The following is a 17580-nucleotide window of genomic DNA, read 5'->3' on the forward strand; positions in this document are numbered from 1 at the left end:
AAAATGTGCTCCCATGTATCTGTTTCTTCACCATTACACCTCCAACACTTATCTATTTGAGAAAAAATTCTCTGGAGACTGCTTGGGGTATAAAATTATCAATGAAAACACTTAAAGCTTCTAGATTTTGTTGCATATTGAGGAGGGAGGAGTTTAGGAATTCAGAAGCTCTGGAGAATGGTCATATCAAATGTTCTGGACCTGAAGAAGGAATTCAGTTTGTAATGCTTTGTAAAAGAGCCCCCAAAGCCATGTAAAGTGAGCCCTGATCCTGTCTGGAAGTGACTTGTTATATAATAACAGAAAGAAACAGTATGAGGAGACAATCTAGAAATTGCCTGATTTGACAATGGCAGCCCTTTTTTTCTTACCTTCATAGGAGACAAATAGCTGATCAGCCTTCATGAACAATTTTGTTTGATCCAAGTAGAAACTGAGCTGCTTGTGGACATCCAGAGTATGCAACATTCTTTCTCCATTGTTTTTATGTTCTGCAAAGTACACTGGGAGATTAATGGCCTGAGTCAAGGTAAACTCTGAAATCACTTTAGGCATAAAAGTACAACTTCTTCTCAAAGACGCCATGTTCTTGTGAAAAACTTATTAGGGTTAACTCACCTCAAGGACTTATAATTCAGATACTCTTCTTGCAGAAATCAGAGCAGTAGTAGTCTGACAAGCTGGTTCCAATGAGAGAAGTGTCAGTATTTCAAATATAAAGTTAGGATCCCAAGGAGGAGTCACCCATTTAGATATCCACCCATTTACTAGGCGGGTGGATATCTACAACCACTTGCAAAATTGTTTGACTTGAGCTATGGCAGAAAAAGGGGATTCTAAGGGCAGACAAGCAGAGATGGTCGAAAGACAAACCTTGAAAGAAGAGCAAGAAAGTTAAGAGGATAATAAATAACACAAATATTCTGAAACCAGAATAATCTGGACCTTAAAATGGTTCTGGTTCTTAGTCTAGCACCAACAAGAAAATGTTTTCCACTTACTTGTATTTGACTTTACAGTAGTATTTTTTAGCCTTCTTTTGTACCTGTTGCATACCCTCAAAAAAGGTACCCAAAAAGTAGTAAAACTCTATTATCAGGTAGCTGACTAAGTATTTTCAAGTTGGAGTATATCAAATAACTCCTGCCTTGTGTGAGCAAATCAAGTCTGTGGTAAATGCCCTTGGTCATTTTCAAAGGAAGAAAAATGTACAGTTGTGTAAGAAAACATATAACAGTAGATACTTAAATGATCAGTGATGCAGTAACCTTAGCTATAACAGCTGGCCAGCTTCCAAAGCTTAAGGGAATTTAACAGTACCTAAACCATTAGCTTGAGGAGCAGACCAGAAGAAAATAAGCAGCTTGGGTGCCAATCCTTTCAGAGCTTTCAGGACAACCAAGAGAGGGAGGCTAGAGACCCGAAAGAGGTCAATGCTATGAAAATCCTCATCCTGGCAACAAAAGCATACATAAGGGTGGAGGTCTGGAGTGGACAGTGGGAGTGTCTACTGCAGAAGTGATCAAACATCTCCTGTTACTGTATGATTACTTACACAGCAAAACTATGATTGTCATTTGATCAAAGCTACAGTAACCTTAGCTATATGGCAGACCACTAGGAGCATCCTCTGCAGAATGGTCCTAAGAAAGCAAGAATTAGATCTAGAGAAGGAAACTAGTTTGCAATGCTTTATAAAGATATGTACAGAAGACCAAGCTTATGCTTAGAGAATACTTCTACAACCCACCCCTTTCCAAAAAGCCACAGACAAAGCCAAGGCCCTAGTGAAATGAGCCTTGACAGTGCTGGAATTGCCTTATTTTGTGGGAAAGGTATAATAAAATAGAAAAATATTTGGAGACAGTCTGCTTTGAAACAGGTTGTTTTTTTTCTTACAGTCATAAGAAATTAATAACTGATCAGTGTTTCTGAAAGTTTTAGTTTTGTCAAAACAATATCATAGTTGTCTGTGAGCAGATTATGGAAATTTTTTTCTGTTCCCATTTCAGGCTCTGGAAAGAAGACAGGAGTCCTATTCACAAACTAATATTTGGGGAATTCCCTTAAGTCCTTACAAAATTATGAGTCTATGTTTCCCCTTCTCCATCATAACAGTAAGGTCAGTTGTGTTTGACATGAAGAATCATACTATTGGGGTCACTCTGCTAGGAGACTGAAAAGCAGTCAAATATATTGTGGGTTCTTTTGAAACCTCAGTGGGTACATCCAAGAATGATTGGGCAGACAACGGTTCAGGCCTAGGTCATTTGAATTTCTTCTTCAGAATGAGCGGGACATCAGGTGTGAAAGGATCCTTTATTTCACCTTAAGGAAGGTGCTGGGTCTCTAGATTAGTATTAAGAGAGGAAAGCCACATACTTAAGGTTTTTTGTACAAACAATTGACATATACTGCAGTTTCAATAGTCATGTTATGCACCAAGGCAAAAAAAGACACTGAGTGGAGATCCTTATAAGGAATATGCTTATTAAAATAGCACTTCCTCCTCTTACCTGACATCTAACAGTTTAAAATCACAATAAAGCTAAGAAAAAAAAACAATGAAGGTTCCCTAATGGGGCACTTATCTGAACAAGTGAATGCGAAAACCATAGCAATGACCATGCTTAGAATAGACTAATGGGTACACAATCTGTGTTTGGACTGACAGTGAGACAGTCAGAGGTTTTCATGCTTATATGTCAGCTTATATACCCTTACACCCATGGGCTTAGGTTATATGTCAGTTGTATATCTCTGTGGAAGGTTTTGGCTTTGGTACCCCAGCCAGATGTCCAGGTTACTTAGGAAGATAACACAACAGTGTGAAATACTTCAAACAGTAATCTAAGGAATGACATCAGCTGCTCCATGGTTGACAGGAAAGAAGGCCGGTAAGTTGAGTGGAACCTGAGTGAAGCTGCATACCTTCAGACAGGAAAATCATAGTTTTGAGATAAATACTTCTGTAACAATCCCCAAAAATACAAATTCCAGCCTCAAAGACATCATATTATTTCAACACAGTTTGTTCATACAGCCATTCACTAAGGAAATTCTATTGATATCCGATGACGGCCCATAAAAACAAAATCCCCTAGTATAAAATGCAATTCTCTAAAGTAGTAGTTTTTCCTCAGAAAAATGAAGTGAAAGGTTTTCCCCAGAAAGGTACTTGTCTAACCAGCATTGAAGATGCACTATCTGACAATGAGTTCCAAGAAGCCCACAGCATAAGTGCACTTCTTTGGCGAAAATGCTCAGAAGCTTTGGCATCCTAACCACTGCTTTCATGCAACTCTCCTGAAGTCCTACAGCTCCCTGGAAAGTGATCTGGTTTTAGTAGTTGATCAAGAGCATGGTTATCTCAAGGGAAGAAGGCCATCTGGTGAATGGTGTCCCAATGGTCCCCCAGGAATAAGACCTTTCTTGAGAATAGTAGGTGTGACTTTGGCAGATTCAGAGAGTCTACAAGGTTTTGAAAACACCAGAGTAAATTTTAGTGCCATCTGGGTCTCTTTCAGGGTTGGTTCCTGAATCAGACAGTCATTCTGATATGGACAAATGTGTATGCCTTTTGTCCTACAGAAGGCAGTTAGTAGAGTCAAGCACTCTGACTACCCTAGATGCAGCTGATAACTCAAAGTGCCAGGAAGTGCAATGCATGTGGAAATCCATTTTTCTGAATCTCATGTAATACCTGCCTGCCATGGCTAAAGATGTAACAGTAAACACCCTTCAGGACCAGGATGATGAAGAAATCTTGAGAAAACAGACGATTCAGAAGGGCTTGCAAAATTAGCATCCTGAAGTTATCATAAAAAAAATTTGTTTAACCATAATGAGACTAGGAAGAGCCTTGAGTAAAGTTTTTTTTTCCAACTCTCTTTCCACGGCATCCTGCAGCAAAAGGTCTCATAACAGCAGCCGACTTACTTTTATCTCATGGAAACTGGTAGGATACTCAAGAGTGCTGTTTTTTCAAGAAATGAAGCTTTAGTCCCAGAGTCAATATTTGTAATACCAACCTTGTCTTGTGTAATTTTTTCCCATTCTACTAAAAAGAGTGCCAGTGATCTCTTATTCCTTGGGTGATGATGGAGGAAGGAGATGGACTTGGAGAGGGCATGAGCTAAGGCAGGATTCTGTGAATAGGAGGAGGAAAAAGCAAGGGTACGTCATAGCTGCACTGCTACTGAAGTTTGATGCATGAGGGTCCTCAGGCTTCCCCTTCTAATCAACTTGCCATACCTTCTTATGCTGGCTTTTCTTGCATTCTGTTTACTTTCTTTCCGGTTAACAAATCTGTGCATCCTTTTTTTAATTTAACAAAAGAAAGTCAAGCACTTGTTGAGTTATCCAGCAGAACTGATTTGAGATTCATGAAGGCCGATAAGGGGGGTGGTTTGGTGTTGATGTACACAGGGGATTATACTACAGCTATGGAAACCCTTTTGAGTAATTCTAAAGAATATATTGGTCAGTTTTGATATTATTGATCGAAGTTATAAGTATATTAAATACACTTTATATGATTTGTTTATGAATGGTGAACTGGCTTCTGATTTATATGAATATTTTTCAGTTGAGTATCCTAAAGTAGGTGTTTTATTTGGAATTCCTAAAGTACACAAAAATGCTGCCAACCCCCCTTTTCAGCCTATTGTTTCTTCTGCTGGTAGTATTACTGAAGGGATTTCTTTATATTTGGATAAGTTACTCAATCCTTTAGTGCAAGGTTTGCCATCATACACCAAGGATTCTTGGTCATTTTTAGAATCTTTTAGATTGTTTCATCTAAGAGAATAATGGTGCTCTTAGTGATAACTTTTTTCTACTAACTGTAGATGTGATCTCCTTATATACTTCCATACCCTTTGAAATGGGGTTGGAATATGTAGCTAATTTTTTAAACAAGTATACTGTATGGTCTGAGAGTTCAGTGAAAACTTGTATTTTGTTGTTAGAAAACAATTTTTTTGTGTTCAACAGAAAATACTTTCAACAACGAAGGGGAGTTGCCATGGGGCCCACAATCGCTCCTGCTTTTGCAGGTTTAGTTATGGCCTGGTGTGAAATGGAAGGTCTGTCAGATTCTTTTAGCTAAGGACACTTTATTTTATTGTCGTTTACTGATGACCTAATTTTTTTATTATAAAGGGATCTAAAGATAAGGCAGACATTTTTTTAGAACAGCTTAACAGAAGCAGTGATTTCTTGAAAATTATGTTAAGCAATTTAGGGCACCAGGTTAACTATTTAGATGTGGTCCTCACTTGGCATACAGTAGATTTAAGATTTTCCAGCAAGATATATAGCAAAGAGACTTGTGTAAATAATTATTTACACTATCAGAGCAATCACCCTGCTTTTATGAGATGGAACATCCCGAAAGGACAGTACATAAGAGCCTCTCGGTTAACCAGCAGTAATGAAGATTTCTTTATTGAAACAGTATTCATTACTGGTTTATTTTTAACAAGAGGATATCCATAAGTTTTATTACATAATTTAGTATCAGAGATCTCTAATAGGAGACCTGTATACTTTCCGTCTATTTTGGTTCATGGTCTAACAATTAAAACAGCAACTGATGATTCAGGTGGAGATTTTCCATTTAGTCAGCCTAAATGTGTTGTGGACATGTCTGTAGATAGCATTATGATTAAAAACATTATCACTGATAATTGGAAAATTATTAGCGGTAATAGTGATTTGTGAAGTATTTTGGGGAAGGTTCCTAGTTTCGTTTACAAAAAAAATCAGGCAGTTTAATGAATTTATTACAACATGATAGCACTGCCGTCTTTCCCCCTCAATCAGATAAACCAACAGGTACTTATAAATGGCTTGCAGGTTTATCCATGAAGGGCCATATATTAGTCTAACGCATCTAGATCGTACTATTGCTGTGCCTGGTAGGTTTACTTGTAATACATATCATGTGGTATACATTGCTTTGTGCTCTGGTTGTACAGCATTTTATATAGGTAAGACCACCAGACAGCTCAGCAGACGTATTAAGGAACACTGTTATGCCATTAAAACCAAAGACAGCAATAATGCTTTACATAGGCATACTTTGGACTGTACTACATTTAAAAAGTTTTCCTTTGCTATTTTAGAGTATATTAGCAAAGATTTGCGAGGGGGGATTATTAAAAACAGGGTTGAAAGAAGGGAAATTATGGCAATTGAGACTGAGTGCTGACAGTCCACCTGGACTGAATGAAAGTATAAATATTAAGTGTTTTTTTAGAAGAAAGGAAGTTAACATTACAACAAGGTCTTGTTAAATTTTATTAATTGAATGGTGTTTTTTAATTGATATGAATTGCATTTAAACAGTTTTGATTTTACTGTGTATTCATTCTGAAGAAGTTTTTATGAAAGTGGTGATTACATTTTTCTACGCTATTGGAGTGGGAGTTGTCCTTCTGTTGGCACAGTGTGTTTTTGGTTTATGATCTGTCATTGGCTGAGAACCTTGGCCCTGCACGTCTCCTCATGACTTACCTAGTTAGCTGCCTCCATGCATGATGCAGCTACACCATCACAGTCACACCTGATAGCATACCTGCGAACTTGAGAGAAGTAGTAGCATACTTCTACCATCTTACATATAGGGACTACAGCCTTGCCTTTCAGTTGAGATAGAGACAGTCTATTGGTATTCACCACTCCGTGTTGGCAGTTCAGGGATCTGAAAGCCAGGGCAAAAGTGTCAACTTTCTTCCCAAAGCTGTTAAGTATCTTACCCTCCATGTCACTAGGAAGTGGGTTCTTGGCTGGAAAAACAACAGCTCATTTGTTGGTATTCAGGGATATCACAGCTGGGTCAACCAACAGAATATTTGTACAACTACATGCAGGAATCAGCAACCCTATATTGAAACAATCAAACTTCCTGTGAGCAGGGGTTTGGGAGTTAGGCTCCAGGGATGTACTGGCAAAAGCATTCTCCATGGCTTCAGTGATCGGTAGTAAAGCTGTTTTGGGTCTGGAAAGCCCAACAGTTCTCTGTATCCCTTCGAGGGTATCAAAACACTCCCTAAATTCCTATCTAAAGTGATCCTTCATCCTGATTTTTTATGGTATATACAGATGCAAAATGGGCGTCAGAATCATAGTCTCCCAGTGAGGCATCAGGACTAACCAGCAATGGAACTGTTTAGACTCAGGAGGACGTGCTATCATCTGTGTGCATGGATGCCTATACAGGTGGAGAAAAAGGGGCCTCCTTCAAAATAAGCACAGGAATTTGAGAGGGGGGGTGAAAGTGTCTCACTGGACCAGATGCCCATGAACCCAGAAGGGCCATCAGACTCTGAAAGAAAGCCAATGGTCTTCCAGTACTTTCTCACACCAGGCTGCTTCTCAGCTGCCTAGTGCCTAGCACTTTTTCAGAAAAGTGCCTGAGGAAGGCCTGGTTGATGCCATAGGATCTTGGACAAGGCATCAAACTTTTTCGTACTGAGGCAATCTTGGACAGATGTAGCTTTCTGCTTTATTGCCTTCTTAGCAAACAGGAAGCAGTAGGAATGAAATATGATGTTCAGACCCATCTCCAGACAGAATAAGCACTGGATATAAAAATTCTTGTGTGAAATTTGTTTTGCACAGGTAAAGCAATTAGTTTTCTTATTAACTACTGACATCTAGTGCACCCGATGCATGCAAAACTCCTACAGTAATAAGCATGCAAAAAAATACAAGATTTTCTCCAATGGAATACATATTTCCCTACTCTGGAAGCCAAGCAGAGCCAATAGACTGACAGCACATTGAAAGATATGTACACAAGCCCACTCAGTGCATCAAGAATGAACTGAAATGACACAGACAGATGCTCCTCTCATACCATAAATCGGCTGATGCCCAAGTGGGAGAATGCTCATCTGGCTTAGTAGGTTAAGAGTGCAAAGCTCTGGAAGTTTGGGTTACAAGTTGGGCCTTCTGCAGAAGTTGTTTCATATTTAAAGACTACTTCAACAGTGAACCATTTGATTAAAAAGTACAGACTCTGGTGCCTATGCTTATGCAAGTTAAATAGTGTCTCCTCAGGTAACAACAGTGACTCACCTTTCTTCACGTGTTTTTTGATAAATGGGGCTACTTACTTAACTTCAATTTTGCATGTTAGGGACCTGGGCCATTTGGGAACATTTTCAGTCAAAATGTTCTTATAATAAAAAAATAAATAAAATACAAGGGTTCAAGATAGTAACAGCAACAAAACCAGTATTTAAGAAACATATACAGAAATAATAATACTGTTGCTATCAATTATGGACACCATTAGAAACTTAAACAACTGCAAATCTACTAGTTATACTTGATCAAAAATAAAAATCTGGTCTTGCATTCACATTTATAGACAAGCATATCTTTTTATGTAATAAACTTCCCATTACTACTGTTGAATGAATTGGCTGAAATGAATCTTTTCCTTCTCACTGGGCAGTGATGCCACTCAGGAAATCTAATGAACTGAATCTACATGGTAAAGTAAAAGAATTCATTATAGATACATCATTAACTAAATGGGCTATCAACTGTCACTCTGAAAGGACCTAAACTGTACACCAGATGGTAGAACATTATCAACAGTAGTCAGTGGTAGAATGTAATGTGATAAACAGTTTTAGCAAAACATTCACCACTGCCAATTAATTACCTGTCTTTCATATACTGTTAATACTCACTGCCTGACAATCATTAGCCTTCCTGAGACCAGATTGGCCCACTCGCTCCCTTTCAGGTGAAAGTGTGTCACAAGTAACCTTGTAAGCTGAGGGGTTTGGCCCAAAATTCCAGACTCCTGGATGTAGGCGTTATCACTCTTGCCCTACTCTAGCTACAGCATGTACTGTTTGTTATGCATGCCCACGTCACTCTTGCCCTACTCTAGCTACAGCATGTACGGTTTGTTATGCATGACCACATCACTCTTGCCCTACTCTAGCTACAGCATGTACTGTTTGTTATGCATGTCCACGTCATTCTTGCCCTTTTCTAGCTACAGCATGTACTGTTTTGCATGCATGTTCATGTCATGACCCAAGTGTTGCTAGAGAACTTGCAATGACACAGACACTGCTTTGTTTCACTACAACAGTGGCCCAAGCTTCCTCCCTCCATATTGGTGAACTGGCATCAGTCACTCACTCCTGCCCTCCCTTACTGGCTACTCCAGCGTTAAGGTCGCTAGTCAATCCCAGGTCATCCATATTAAAGTCAGGGTTTTACTTTTCTGCGCCATGTATTTGTTGGTTTGCGCCAGGATCCTACTCTGGGCATATCTCTGATTTCTACATCTACATGTTCTATCCATGCTGTAGCCAATCATCCTTGCATCCAAAAAGTCAATAAGCAACTTCATCATAACCAAGCTTCTCCAACTGGTAGTTCTTTTAGAAAAAAAGTGATGAGGAGCACTTGGAGGAAAATAATCTATACCCAGTTTAGATCTTCTCAAAAATGCACTTAGTGTTTGCAACAGTAACTCAGTCAAGGGTATCCCTAATTTGTTTTTTGTTGCACTTCAGCCTGTATTTCAATACCATAGTTTTTGGTTATTGGTGATTCTATGGTATTCACCTTGTACAATATGCTTCCTATGATAAACAGAGAGAATGTCACACTCTTCTGCCTTCCAGAAAGGAAGCTACATGCAAAAGCAGAAGTAAGTAAACTGAATGCTGTGTCAGTGAAATTTAATCATGCCATTGATGGTGTACAGATAAAACAAAGTCAGACCTTCTTCACTACAGAACACACACAGGCAGTGGTTCAGGAATTTGTTGACTTAACAGTAAGGAAAGTATTCAAATTTCTTTAACTTATGTTATTCCTTCACCTCAGTTTTCTTCCATTGATGTAGACCAGGCTGGTAGCTTTAAAAGCTTTAGAAGAGTGTTTAAGTTAGAACACAACATCAAGCATATTACACTGTGGCAGTTATACATTTTCAAACACAAGTTTTTGCTAAGGGGCATTATCACTTAGGGCATTAAGGAAATATATTTGCATCATGGGTAACTAAAGCAAATTTTTAGAAGGTTGTTCAAGGTGTCTTTCTCAGATTTAAATTCTGAGATGGACCTTGTTTTTTATCTAGAAGTCTCGCAAATAAAAATCAATGAATTACTGCATCCTGCAAGTCTGAGACAAACTACTGTGTTTTGCAAGTTTTGAACAGACTTACTTAACTGCTGTTACCAAGAAATGGCATGGCCCAAAGAGACCAATTATTACATAACTTAGTTACTACAATTTTGGGAATCACCAACATGGAGCTGAAGTCTCAATTTATTTACTTTGAATCTGCAATCATTTTTGTTTTGACAGCAAATGGTGTGTGTTGCTGTTGCACTACAACTAGGTAGTTACAGGACAGGTATTTATGTAACAGCTGTAAATTAAACAATTACCAAGTGGATGGCTTAATTCAAGACCTTTCAGTGCCCATGTGGAATACAGCCCATGTAACTGGGAGATTCTAACTCCCACACAGACTGGGCATTGACTACATCTGCTACGTCTTGTGCATCAGCATTCATTTTATGAAGTAGTAGTATGAAGCCCTATTGTTTAGCATTAATGGCTGACTAACCCCCAGTAATTTACTAGAAAAAAAATAAATATATATGCAAGACAGAGAACAACTACGCAGCAAAATCAGGGAGATTCTACAGAATAAGGGATAGCTGTGAGCTATGACTGGTGATGCTCTGGATTGTTGTTAGGTTGTGGATGATGTTTATTTGGATTTAAGATTTAGTAGTGCCTTATCGTTTCATGAGAACCTAAAATGACATCACTATTGTGCAGAAAGTCTGCTGATGATACCAAACTTGCACTCCCATTAATATCAAACACAAAGCTATTTTGCAGAACCTGTTTATTTGGCATACTGGTCTTCAGGAAATAATGGACTTCAATGTGAACAAAAAAAAAAAAAAAAAAGTCTAGTAGTTCTGCCTTAATAATAAGAATACCCTGTGCATTAAACAGTTCTATTCTTGCCCCCTCAGGGGACCCGCGGTAGTGGTGCTGCGGTAGTGTTGTCGCCTCACAGCAAGACATTGTTCCATTCGATTCTCAGTTAGAGCGTCTTCTGTGTGGAAGCATGCGTGAATGGGCGTGCCTTCGTTGAAGGTTGTGCATCAGGGCTGGTAACTCGGCATGTAAAAACCCACTACCAAACATTAGCAGACCATTGTTCCGCTGTGGCGACCCCTAACCAGGATAAGCCGAAAGATGCAACAACATTCTTGCCCCCTCAGGAGTCATTACAAAGAGGGAAGAATTAAACTATCTTCGTATATAATAATTACTCAACATGTGCAATTTACTTTCAACAAAACTACTGGCACTTCAAAGACTTGCAAGCTGTAGGACACCTGAGGTTATGGTACATTTATGTATTTCCTTAATATGCCCATTAATTGAACATGGCTTGAACTTCTGTTCATTTCTGGTAAAACTATTGAAAACTGGAAAGGATTCAATGTGCACTCATTACAAATATTTTATCAGTGAGTCATCTGACATATCACATTCAGAGTCCTGAAGTCTTACTCTTATTTTTTTTACAGACTGAGAAGGGGAAATTATGGTCACATTTTAGCTCTTTACATACTGGGTGACTGGCTGCCAATCTTACTTAAATTTTCACATCGCATAATTTTAATACCCAAAACAATGGATTACTACTAAATGTGGAAGAAGTGTTCTTTTATTTTATGAACTAGTTGCTTCCATATTAACTACTTTATGGAATAGGTTACTGTTAAGATTCAACCAGGCAATTTCTTTCTGCCAATCGATGACAAGAATGGAATACTTAAAGGGTGATCACTAATTTAAACTTAAAGCTTACTTTTCTAGATACAAACTCCATGACAGCCCTTAATGGGATCCAAGTTTGTTATATGTTGTTGTACCATGTAGCTGATTTCTTGACAGTTGGATCTTACTAGTAAACAATGAGACTACAGCTATCTACACTTTGCAAAAAGGATGCTTTATCTGTATACATTAAGATAGTTACTACTTACTGCACTGAAACTACATTCCTTCAGCCATTAAATTCGATGCTTACTGCTCACTTACAATATGTACTTGGATTCAGAATCCGTGCATCATACCTACTGTATATACACTGACTACCTGTACTTTGAACTTGCTTCTCAGTGTCAAATGTACTGTTTCTTCTTTATTTTATCCTGGCTATGTCTCTAAGCATCTGTACCACTGTACAATGTATGTTTCTTATGCATGTTTGTTACTGTTATGTCAGCCTCTCGGCCTTGGTAACAGCTGTAAAGGTTCTTGTACCAGCCCATCAAGGTAGTTCACAACCTAAATAAAATATAAGGCTGTAAAACAAGATGCAAAAAAAGTAACACAAAGATCCACCAAGATAAGTGCAAGTCTGCAAATTAAAACTCAAAAACTTCACAGTGAGCATTAAGACAGCACTATCTAGATAGAGGCAAATTTGTGTTATCATAAAAATTAATCACTAACAGATAACTATGCTGTGAATAGCAAGGACACCGTGAAACTGAAAATTCAAACAAGAAGATAAATCAGGCATGCAATTTCATAAAGCTATCATATATTTAGTCAAAGATTACATGGAATAGGTTCCAGATAACAAGGAATGAATGAAATATTATCTTAATTATCTAAAAGCTGTTAGATATTTTAGTGAAGTTAAGCCCAAAGTGGTGTCCAAGCATATATATGAGTACTGAAGAACAAAGCAGTGCTAAAGAAGCACAAACTACAGTACCAAAACAGAGCAGGGTCACACTACAGTGTGCCTCTGGGGACAGGCCTTCTGCTCACCAAGCCATTGCCTGCTGGTTGCCTTCATTAACGAGTTTATAGACATGGGTACTTGTAGAAGGAGGATGCTGTGGGTTCCCATAGTGATATAGGTAGAAATAGGACAGTTACTCTCCAGTTACCCCAATAAATAATAAAAATATGCATATTTTATTAATGTGCAGGGAAAAATATGCTCACAGGTGAAACAGCTGAAACAAAATAGCAGCAACAGTGTCAATCTGTTCAAAAAGTATGTTTGAGAGAGGGTTAAAGGAGCTAGGTAAAATGGGGGTTAAATGAATTAAAAACAAAACAGTGAAAAAGTAAAGCAAATTCTAATGACAAAATAATAAGACACCCGACTTAAATTTTAACATCCAGAATTGTTTTCAAAAGTGTAAAATGTTTCTAAGTAAGAAGTTTAAGTAATCAGGTGTAGCATTAAAGGAATGGATGAAAAAAAACAGCAGCTAACAATACTAATATTATATGTCACTGCTTAGATAAATCTATGCTCAAACAGTAACTGTAAACACTCCATATGATAACTTTCACTTCTATCTACTTTGATATCAGTCTTGGAGAATGTTATGTAAACTAAAAGATACCAATTAGAATTTGTTGCAAAAGCTAGGCAGTGATGAAGTAAACCATATAAATAAAAGTTGTTCAAATTACCCTGTAACAGCTACCTGTCTGACAAATGTACACACACACACACACACACACACACACACACACACACACACTTCTGTGGGCAGCAGCATGGTTCATTTGAGTACTCAATACCTTATAGACAGTAGTAAAGAAGGAAAGGCAAACAGAAAGAAGATCAAGCTTAGAGTGCTGATGTACACTAAAGGAAAGGGAAGTGATATGGACTTCTTGCACTTCCAGATATGTACTGTTCATTCTGAAGACTACTAGCCTTTTCCCAATGATACTGTTACAAATCTGAGTAATCAGCATGTAAAGTTCAAATAATTCTGCTGATCATCACAGGGCTTTATACACCTACTGGATGTGGCTACCTCAAAAAAAATGTAGTGCTCCATGCAATGTTGCACTTAAGTTACAAAATGCTCTCTTTTTTTGTAAAACTTATCAAATTTCCATGATTTTTTCCCAATTAATTTGCAATTATTTACTCTAGGGGTCTCAAACTCAAAAGTCCATGAGGGCTACGTGAGGACTACCATGCTTAAATGAGGGCCATAATCTCCAGAATGAAAAGAAAGGTAGCCAGTGCAGTAAGAAATGAAGTGTAGTAGTTTTCATTTATAGAAATATGCTCGTTTGAGGGCTGTTTGAGGCTCGAGGGCCATAAATTTGGAATCCCTGACTTATCTTTTCTTATTAACAAAACCACAAGCAGATCATGATGCAGTTTCCAAACCTGTACAGCTCATATCTAAATCTAAACTACTACAGCATTTGAAAGAAATATAGACTTTAATCTACTGCATTATATACCCTACACTAAGCAATTTAGAGGTGACAGACCTCATTTTTCAATTACAAGCCAGAGGTGGGTAAATAATTTTTCCTATTTTCTTTTTGCTGTTCATGCCTCCTATATTACTAATACTGGTATTAATGCACATCCAAGCATACAACTGGTTCTCAGCTAATAATGCCTCCCTCATCCTGTCCTTCTACTGCAAACTATTAGCTATAATCATACAGATGACAATAAAGCAACAAGGAAAGCAAACATTCCTCCTACCCTAAAAACAATGGTTTTGGGATGAACACTACTCAACTACTCACTGCTAACCAAATGCAATAGAGAAATAAATCCCTATCATCTTAGCAACCCAAGTGTGATTAGTACCATGGGCACTTTAACAGAGATGGCAAAGGAGGGTGGATATGCCAATCCAGGGAGGCTAGACACAGCAGACTAGGATGCATGCACCCACAGTCTCTTACAGGAAAGATGTCACTGCAGCTTGCATCTAGGGATAGGCTTTTTCCATTTATTATGCTATCACCTGGTGTTTGCCTTCATTAGCGAGTACAGACAAGTGTGCATTAGCAGATGGAAGGTGTGGTGATGATGAGTAGCTCAACCCCCCCTCCCAACACACACACCAAGGGGATGGGATTATGCTTACAAACTATCAGTGGCAAGCGAAGCTGTCTGTATGATGATCCTTTTTAACAGTTCTTACCTTGGTAATGTACTGTGGTAATTCCCTAGTACAAAGTAACACATGGGCACAGAATGACTGGGAGGAGAGACCCAATGGTCAGCAGGCATTGGGGGGGTCAAAAATAAACTACAGAAAAATATATATTTCTCCATCCAGTATGATCCAAAGAATAGGTTAATTTCTGAACCAAGTCAACCTAATCCAAGATGAGTCAATAGTACTGCTGGAGCAAATGACTTGCATGGTTTCCTTGGATCTTTAAAATAAAGTAAAAAAACAAACACAGAGAAGACAAATTAGCTATTAAAAAAAATACAGTGAAGTCTTGTACAGTTATTGTTGCTCCTGCTTTTCCTCCCTAAATGGAAGCCACCTTTACTTTTCAATCAATTTTCTGAAGCTCACATCAAGTGAAATGACTTACGTCTCTACTTGCTTCTGCCTTTCTCTTGGTTTTGGTACTGGTACACTGGATTCAGCTGGTCCTTCTTAAAAAAAAAAAAAAAAAGTATGTGAATTTATTTAACAAATCCAACTATATATACTGTAAAAACTTCTACTACAACCATTTTCAACAATTTTTAAAATAACTATATTTGAGTTATGCACGTCCTACAACTGGGTTCACTTCTTTCTCTCTAATTACAATTCAGCATTTTTTCAAAAGATTGCACTCTCAGGAGGTACAAGCTCAGTGCTAGCACATGCTCTAACATCACTCAGCAATTACACATACTTGCCTAGTCCTAGAATATACCACTTTACCACACAACACTAGCAAACATACTTCCTATAAGTCATAAAATAACAATGAAGATAAGACACCCAGACTGTTAAAACGTAATAAATAAATACATGCTTGTCCATCTTACAGGGACTTACAGTACAGGCTGGATGGAGATGCTGTCCACAATAAGTATATTAGTCATCTATCCAAGTAAGGTTCCCTCACAGATTAACGGATACAGTAAGAATGCTTATATTACACTTAACACTGATCCTTTATAAAGGGGCCTATGACTGAGTTAAACTCCAGGTGGCAAATCTGCCATGGTAGAAGGAGCCAGATGACAGCCCAATGACCAGAAGGTAAAGACCTGAAGTACACAGGTACGAAAGGAAGCCTGATTCACAGAGTTATGTTCAAGACAATGCATGGTGAAGGTTGCAACAATGACAAAATTACTGCATAGATATCTGCTGTAGAGACATCCCTAAAAGAGACACTGGAAGTGGCCATGCCCATAGTGGAGTTCCCTAGAAAGCAGCATTTTCCAGTTAGTTAGATATCCACCCAGTGATAAAAGCTAATACAGTTGGCGACACACTTGAAAAGAGCATCAACTTCAGGCCCTTCTCTCTCACTGACACTTCAGGTAATACCCGATAGTGCACATCTAAAAGGCTCTCTCTCTGCCTTGTTTTCTCCCTGACAAAGAAAACAGAGATGAATCAACAGATTCAGCTGTAATCTGGAAACTTATTTTGGGGGAAAATGCAGTTAATCCTAGACAATATTAATCTTTGTGACAGACCAAATATGATTTCTTACATGTGTGTGTGTGTGTGTGTGTGTGTGTGTGTGTGTGTGTGTGTGTGTGTGTGTGAGGAGGGGGGGGCATGATCTTGTTAGCAGAAGTGATGGGCACCACCACAAGTGTCTCCATTGCAGCTGAACTTGCCATGCTTGAATGGAGGACAGCCAAGCCTATCAAAAGCCAAGTTCTACTTAAGGGGATTCTTCAAAGGTAGGCAGAGATGCAAAAATATTTTAAGCATCTACTGACCAATGAATGCTGTCCTCTGTAAGGTCTTGAAAATGAAAATAGTTACCTCACATAGCATGCTCATGGAAATAAATAAATGAGACCCAAATTACTGAAGTGGCCAACACAGGTCAGAATAACATAAGATATGACTGACTGTAAGCCTTTGCCATGCAAAGCCCTACATTTCAATATCTTCTGATTAAGTAGTACCATCTATTAGAAACAAGCTTATTAATGATTCTGCCTTAAGGCATTATCCATTGTGTGATTTGTATCATTGCACAGTCTCTCACAAAGGCCTAAAATGAATGCATTCTATCAGCTGGGCACACTAATCACTATTTCCAATTTGTAAGTGATAGAGTTTGTTTCCCCCCTGGGGAAAAAGTAAGACCTCACTGGTTGAGAATGTTTATGATCTACCAGTACCATCCTTTTCCTTTACTTCACAGGGCAGCACGAGACCACACCCTTCTGCTTAAGCAAAGATCTTCTTCAACTTAGAGGCATGGTAATTCTTTCTGGGGAAGAACTTAAAAGATCCAAAACGTGGTTGACTGTAAACATATTCAGAACCCACAGGTCCTTGCTGACAGCTGTCTCTGCCAGGGCAAACAAAGACAACTGCCTCATCAGTAACAGCCCCAGAATGCACTTTCCAGCCCAAAAGCAACACCTCTTCTACATGGAAGTACAGCCCTGTCAACTGGAAGAGCTCCTAACAGTTTCAAGCAGTTTTGACATGCCAAGTGTAAAGTCAGATGACATGAGACGTTAACCATAATGTGAAGCAAGGTGCCATCCTAATGTAG

General features: G+C 38.5%; 1 protein-coding gene across 1 annotated transcript in view; it reads right to left on the reverse strand.

The window, feature by feature from the left end:
- MICALL1 (MICAL like 1) overlaps positions 1-17580 on the reverse strand; it is a 977256-nt gene that overhangs the window by 429361 nt on the left and 530315 nt on the right. Inside the window, exon 7 of the mRNA XM_044068010.1 lies at positions 15424-15487. Coding sequence (XP_043923945.1) covers positions 15424-15487 — 64 coding nt within the window. The remainder of the gene's footprint in view (positions 1-15423; positions 15488-17580) is intronic.

Source organism: Protopterus annectens, chromosome 1.part0, assembly GCF_019279795.1.
Source record: "Protopterus annectens isolate FY-2018-M chromosome 1.part0, PAN1.0, whole genome shotgun sequence".
Taxonomy (NCBI): domain Eukaryota; kingdom Metazoa; phylum Chordata; order Ceratodontiformes; family Protopteridae; genus Protopterus; species Protopterus annectens.